Source organism: Hesperophylax consimilis, chromosome 8 (genome assembly GCF_061612785.1).
Source record: "Hesperophylax consimilis isolate HC1 chromosome 8, BYU_Hcon_1.0, whole genome shotgun sequence".
In the NCBI taxonomy this organism is placed as follows: domain Eukaryota; kingdom Metazoa; phylum Arthropoda; class Insecta; order Trichoptera; family Limnephilidae; genus Hesperophylax; species Hesperophylax consimilis.
The window spans coordinates 4,136,437-4,144,067 of NC_142843.1; the positions used below are offsets into that span (position 1 = coordinate 4,136,437).

General features: G+C 36.1%; 2 protein-coding genes across 2 annotated transcripts; one reads left to right on the top strand and one right to left on the bottom strand.

Moving 5' to 3' along the window:
* Nucleotides 1–233: 233 nt before the first annotated feature.
* On the bottom strand, nucleotides 234–3,285 carry LOC149421430 (pigment-dispersing hormone type 2-like). The gene is made up of 2 exons (XM_089634708.1): nucleotides 3,178–3,285; nucleotides 234–542 (listed from the first exon to the last, which is right to left on the bottom strand). The coding sequence occupies exons 1-2, from the start codon at nucleotides 3,283–3,285 to the stop codon at nucleotides 384–386; spliced, it is 267 nt and encodes an 88-aa protein (XP_089490834.1). The 3' UTR covers nucleotides 234–383.
* Nucleotides 3,286–4,595: 1,310 nt separating this feature from the next.
* Nucleotides 4,596–6,080, top strand: LOC149421431 (uncharacterized; the record flags this gene model as incomplete). Its single annotated transcript, XM_089634709.1, has 2 exons — nucleotides 4,596–4,703; nucleotides 5,934–6,080. Coding segments are annotated over exons 1-2 (255 nt in total), but the record flags the coding sequence as incomplete, so codon positions are not given.
* Nucleotides 6,081–7,631: the final 1,551 nt, after the last annotated feature.

The window sequence follows — 7,631 nt, forward strand, 5'->3', positions numbered from 1 at the left end:
TCCTACACATCCCCTGTTATTAAATTAAATAATGCATAGTCTGTGCGTATTTACCTCATATTATTATATTACAACATTTCTTATTTGAGTATCCATTGTTTTTAAGGGGCAATCGAAAAAAATAATGAACGCAATAATTAAACCAAATTTTATCAAATTAATTTCTTTGGCCAAATCCTTTTGAAAACGTACAAAAAGTGACTCTGATCAAATACATACAAAGCGATGTACAGTTCAACTACAAGATATGTGGTACATTTGGTAAGTCGGTAAAGCTTTTCTCATTATCCTTTGAGGCTGTTGGATGTCATAGACAAAGGTAAGGTCTGTGTCAGTGGGTGTGGAGGAGTGGACAGGTGTTGCCAGGTATTGCCAGGTGTTGCCTATCGCCGGCCCGCGTCAGTCATGCTCCTGTGCAGGGCCAGCAGGGAGTTGATCATTTCAGAGTTGCGCTTCACCCCGGGCCTGCCCAGGGCTCTTAAAGGAGAGGGGCCTCCGTTCATCAGGTAATTCTGCAGCATTCCATATAGTTCCACTGCCACCTGGGTTTATTTAAAAGGTAGTAAAGTAATAATGAGATTGTGTATATTGGAAATATGTTATTGTTACATATAAAAACTCACGAAGGATTTTGATTTAACCAAAATATCTCTACAAAAATGAACATAATGTTATATTATAATCATAGTCATCTAATCATCTCTCTAGTGATAATAATATCATACATATCCTCATTAAAATCGTCTGATGGATACCCTGCTGCAATGTCCTTCGAAGGGCGCAAATCTAACGATGCCCAGGAAATTTGTGATATGTTCTCTGAATTCTTTAAGTCAACATTTGAACCTTCCTCTATCAATGACCCAATTATTAACATTGACCAACTCGAGGAAGTTCAGGACTCTGCACTTGCGCACATTCACACAATTAAACTAACGGAAAAAGAAGTGCACTCGAGTTTAAAATCGATGGACATAAACAAGGGTGCGGGTCACGATGGAATACCGGCGTTTTTCCTTAGATCTGCTGCGTCGTCACTGTGTGTGCCGCTTACCATAATATTTAATAAATGCCTGAGTGATGGAGTTTTCCCTGATAGGTGGAAGTTGGCCTATATTATACCGGTCCACAAGGGTGACTCGCGTCAAAGAGTGGAAAACTATAGGCCAATATCCATTGTCTCGGCGATCCCTAAACTATTGGAAAGACTTGTCCATAACAATATATATCCCCAGCTTGCTGCCAAAATTACTGAACAACAACACGGGTTTGTAAAAGGCAAATCTACCATGAGTAATTTACTTATTTACTCAAATTTCTTATTTACTAGTATGGATCGAGGCCACCAGGTAGATGCAATATATTGCGATTTCAAAAAAGCTTTTGACAAGGTTGACCACGTTATTCTTATCAAAAAAATTATGTACAACGGAATTAGAGGAAATTTATTACGTTGGTTTATCTCATATTTAACAAAAAGACAACAAGCCGTATCATTACGAGGACACACTTCTACATGGGAACCAGTTACTTCTGGCGTGCCTCAGGGGTCAATCCTGGGTCCGTTGTTGTTTATTCTTTTTATTAACACTGTTACTAAATGTTTCGTGCATTGTTTATATCTTTTGTACGCTGATGACATAAAAATATTTGCCATTGTTCGGAATCTAAACGATTGTCTGCTCATACAAAGCGACTTAGTAAGGTTCGAAACGTTTTGCAATGAAAACAAACTTTACCTAAGCTACAATAAATGTAAACAAATAAGTTTTACTAAAAATCACAACGCTATCAAACACAATTATTGTATTGGTAATTATTTACTCGAGCGCGTTTACTGTATAAGAGATCTAGGCGTTCTTTTTGATTCCAAACTCCACTTCGATGCGCACATTGATAATATTGTGAATAAAGCTTACAGCATGCTAGGATTTGTCATCAGAAACAGCCGTGAATTTCGAAAACCTGAAACATATCTTCTTCTTTACCACACTCTGGTCCGTTCTCAACTTGAATACTGCACCTCCATATGGAATCCACTTTACGATATCTATAAAGAAAATATTGAAAGTATTCAAAAGAAATTTCTGCGATGCCTCAATTACAGAATGAGCGCACCCAAACGCGGGTACATAAATATGCTCTCGAGTTATAAAGTCTCCACTCTATCTAACCGGCGAACATACCTTGATCTCATGACTCTGTATAAAATCTGTAACAACGTTATTGACTGTCCCGACTTACTGAAATTAATAAACTTCAAAGTACCACCCAGAGTAACAAGGCTTAACGACTTATTCCACATAAGTAGGACGCGTACAAATGCTGGTGTCAGGGATCCAATCAGAAGAATGTGCGAATCACTTAATCAGAACCAAAACCTCAAGGACTCTGACTTATTTTTTGATACACGCACTACTTTTAGTAGAAAAATGAAGACTGTTTTCCTACAAAGTTCATAGTAAAAAACTTAGACATACCTACTTGTTTAAATATGTATATATTTTTTAATTTCTGTTTAACATTGTTTATCTATTTATATATATATATTTTTTTTGTTTTACCCTCTAAATTTTTTCTAAAATAATTTGTAAATTCTTATAAGGATATTGCGCATTTCTTTCATATCTCTATTTGTAAAATAATATTCTTATGTATATATTTTTCCCCTATTTATAAGTCAAAATATTTGTAAATGTTTTTAACTGCTGTTTAAGTTAATTCGTGAGAAATAGTTTGGATGCAGGTAAATTCTCTAGTTGATGTTTTGTATATTCTTGTCAATTGATATCTGTATCTGTTTTTTCTCCTAAATAAAAAAAAAAAAAAAAAAAAAAAAATAAAAAATGTGGGATTTGACAGAGGCCAAAAAAGTTCGTGATAAATTTTATAATGTCCTGTAAAAGTAAGCCGTAAATTAATCGTTTTTTTTTCAAATATTATTGGTTCAATGCATAAAGCTGGGTTCCTTCTGGGAAGGAGTTTTATAAAAATTGATTGACACGAAGAATACTACATTGTTATGGTCGGCAGACGCATATCAATACGAAATTTTAGAAAAAATAATCGTATTTAGGTAAGAATCTTACATCTTATTGCTAACCGAATAAACCTCGACAGTTTCCCCATACTTTTTGACGGGCTAGAAATGTGTAGTATCCATTTTTTTGTTCTTACCTCCCTGTCGAGGTACCTCTCAGGCCAGTCGGGAGAGGGGGCGGAGCTCACTGCGGGGGCTCCCACCAACAGCGCGCTCAGACTCAGGAGACATACGCCAGCCAACATCTTCAGTGATTTCTGTAGGATTTGAAAACTAAATTAGTAATTAAACCGATAAAAACTATTAATATCCTACCGGCTGCGCCAGTTTGTTGCGAATGGATCTTGTTTGATAAACATACACTCATCACAGCTGTGTATTTAGTTAGACTAAAAATCCTCTAATCAGGAACAAGTTTGTAGGACTGCCTGGAGGCCAACGTCCTCCTTATTTTGGTCTCAAAATCTCTAATTCACGAAACCTCACGGCTTCCCGTACCTTAGAACCCACCATAGAGAGGCGATCCAATACACACCAAGATACCGCACAAGAGTCCCAACTGCTCCCAACCGTCTGAAGCCAGTGAGACCATGGCATCCCCAATCCGGGTATGTTATGTGGCTTAAGTTAGTGTGGAAGGGAAGGAGATGGGGAAGAAGAAGGTAGAGGAGTACCTGGCTATTCAGATCTGATCACCAGACACGGCTAAAGTCGTTTCAAGCAACGTTTCAATTCTGAATGGTGATAAACAGGGTGATACTGAAAGTATCTTCTACTCTGGAACGTGCCGCAAATATGATATATATTATTTTAAATGAATAAATTATGATAAATTACACAAATTCATTAAATATAATTTACTTGCGCACGCCGGGATTGGGACCCGCGACTTTCGTATTGCTAGTCGAGAGCCTTACCCCTCTACCACGGAGGCCGTAAAAACTGGAAGATTATTTAAAACACTAACCAATAGTGTTGAGAAGAACAAGGTATTACTAGTGACTAGTAATGGCTGGAAAGAGCTGAATAAGTGACTGAAGAAATTATATTTCTATGCTCTTATATATTATTCATGCAAAAGACAACTTCTTTGCCGGGGGAAGTAGGGCAGAGGGAAGAGAAACCCACTTTGCTCTGCAACTATGAAGCACGATATTAAATGCGTAAGTACTTATATAAACATATTTTATTGCCAATTTTATAGGTTGTACCTACGTGTTATCTCGTGCTATATATTTACAGAGCAAATAGCAAACTGTATCGTAAACAGCAAATAGGGGTGTCTTCTCCCTCTCCCCAAAGGAAAAAAATATATATAAAGGCGCAGAAATATAATTTCTTCAGTCACTCCCTCAGCTCTTTCCAGCCATCACTAGTCACTAGTAACTCCTTCTACTCAACACTATATTTGTTAATTTTGAATTAATCTAACGGTACCTACCCGTCCTTTTATGTGGTTTTTACACAATACACATCCAATAAAATAATGTAGGTAATATTAATAGCCTCCTCTATTTATTTTTTTGATTTTCTAACCCTACAGAAACCACTGAAGATGTTGGCTGCCGTATGTCTCCTGAGTCTGAGCGCCCTGTTGATGGGAGCCCCCGCAGTGAGCTCCGCCCCAGCACTTGAGTTGCCTGAGAGGTACCTTGACAGGGAGGTAAGCATGAAATTGTAATAAATAATACCATACAAAATCAATACTTATAATTATAAGATTTGTGAAGCTGAAAGTATCTGTAAAATATTATCCCCAGGACTTTACAAAAATGTTGTCAAATTTCTTTACAATAAATTTATGTTTTTTGTTGAGAATCGGAGAGACGATCAGAAATTTACTTTTCAAAAGAACACATTTAATAAATCTAATAGATTATTAGTAAATAATAACGCTTCTTGAAAATGGGAGACGCAGACCCATGTAATATCACGAAATCTGACTACTTGACTACTGACAGTGTTAATTGGTACTAATCGTACTAATCTTGACCATAAATAAACCACTCACATAATTATTGACCTTAAGAAATTTAAAAAAATAAATAAATATTTCAAATTCAGAATAAAAAATACTATGTCATAAGTATGTACATTATGGCTTGTCTGAATTCATTAAAACAGTCAGTTCCAATTTTGAAAATATTACTAAAATTTATAGCAAATTATCCAATAAACCAGATATCACACAGGACGCACAGACAACCGAAATTACTATTTTTGATGGTTCGCTTATTGTTTATTAAACTACAGGGTTTTCTAATAAGAGGTGTTATTTTGATATTGAATCGTAAAAGATCAATGGTTTCGTTGCTTATGTGGCACGTAACGCCGTTTTGTTGAAATTAAACGTTGTCCAGATCAATACCATCCAATTCCGGCTATAAAAAATCATTAATCATCTCTCGATAGCGCAATCCATTCACCGTAACTGTTGCTCCAGCCTCATTTTCGAAAAAGTAAGGTCCAATGACTCCGCCGGACCATAAACCGCAAAAAACAGTCACACGTTGAGAATAGAGAGGCTTTTCAACAATAACTCTTGGGTTTTCCGAGCCCCAGATGCGACAATTTTGCTTGTTGACGAAGCCACCGAGGTGGAAATGGGCCTCATCACTCAAGATGATTTGCATTTGATTCACTCAAATGAATTTTGATAATTTCAATGCGTTGTTGAAGCGTGTATCGTTCCATTTTTTATTAATGACGTAGTTTTTACTTGTCAAATGTTAAAAAATAACAGCTTCAAAAGTAACATCCACCGAAATAGCATCACATCCTTTTTTTCATATTATGTAACAAAGTAATACTTATGCTTTTTTTATTCCAATTTTCCATGTATTTTTCATTCATACATGTATATATTACCAATGTAAATCAATTATTTCTCTAGATGGCAGTGGAACTATACGGGATGCTGCAGAACTACCTGATAAACGGGGGGCCCTCTCCTCTGGGAGCCCTGGGCAGGCCCGGGGTGAAGCGCAACTCTGAAATGATCAACTCTCTGCTGGCCCTGCACAGGAGCATGGCTGATGCTGGCCGGCGATAAGCAACACCTGGCAACACCTAGTAATACCTGGCTACACATGGCAACACCTGGCACCTCTGGCAAAACCTGGCAACATATTTTTACAGAATACACAGTCTCCTCTCCGCCATTGATTTATACCTATTTAGTTTAATACATTCCGAAATGTTTTGTTACAATATACCTCAATTGTGCTTCCTTACAATGTATTATTTAACGAAGTATTTAATGTACAAAACGTTCAGAATTATGTATTAAAAATGTTGTTAATATGTATTCATAATGTTTGTTATTTTTTATTGTCATTTGAAATGGACCTGTCGAAAAAATGCCAATAAATATAGCTTAAAACCTTAAACACCTTTTTCATACTTTTTCTTTTACTTATTCCAAAAATATGGTTGTCATTACAAAATAAGTGACATTATTATACAAATGATGTATTACAACTTATTATACAAAATTACAGAAGGGACAAAATAATAAACAATATTACAGAAACAAGTGAATACCAAAAAATATATACAAGTTGTATTAGCAATTACCTGACATGCTACCAGCAAATCCTACCGTATTTTGAGTTAAATGTAGATGTAATTTTTTTCAATTTAAAACCATCCGTCCTATGCCGCCACTTGGCACTACAGAGCAAGGATAGAAAAGGGACTTAAAACAGCGATGATGTCTGTGATGAAACATGCGATGAAATCATCGATGAAATCTGTGATGAAACCAGGGATGAATACAATGATGGAACCAGCGATGAAATATACAATGATCAACTCTCTGCTGGCCCTGCATAGGAGCATGACTGATGCCGGCCGGCGGTAAGCAACACCTGGCAACTCCTGGCAGCACCTGGCAATAGAAGACACAAACCGAAACCATCCCCTCCCACGTTACAATCAGCAGCCCCCAAGGACAATGAAAAGAGCTTCACCCTACTTACCACGAGTACCTCCTGCACCCCTTGTAGTTGAACTTGTACATATTTTGATCGTCAGAATCAGTTTTTTTGTATCAAGAAATAAAACTAGACTAATAAAATCAACTAGAAATAAAATTTATTGTATGTAACAATAGCCAATTATGATAACATGTGAGGCTGGAATTACACGGACTGCTACACGAAAATGACATTCGAAATACACGGATTTCTGTGTTTTTTGATAACAGGCATTCACTACTTGAAGCTGTTGATACACGACTGCCACAAGCAGTCGATATCAATATATATTCCCGGCCTAACCTCACTTTTCTTTATTTGTGAGCAATCAAAGTCATTATTTACAAAATTAATTTTACTCTCTTTACAAAAGCAACTTGTCTTTGGAACATTTGTTTTTAAGTAATGTTAATTTGATAGTTTTTATTTTAGTGAAATAACTACTTTTTTTTTCATTTAGATTTGCTCCAAGTTTCAATCAATTGCTTTACAAAATGCACGGAATTATTGACACTAAACTAGAATGACATTTATGTACTATTTTTTTTTCATAACAATGTATAAGTAGGAATGAAGGAAATATGGAAAAACGCCAATAAAGATTTTTTCTTAAA

What these genes read in the sequence shown, in the direction of transcription:
- LOC149421430 (XM_089634708.1), bottom strand. Translation starts at nt 3,285, where the DNA reads ATGTTGGCTGGCGTATGTCTCCTGAGTCTGAGCGCGCTGTTGGTGGGA. An exon ending in AGAGGTACCTCGACAGGGAG is followed by an intron (nt 543 to 3,177) that starts GTAAGAACAAAA and finishes AAATAAACCCAG; the next exon opens with GTGGCAGTGGAACTATATGG.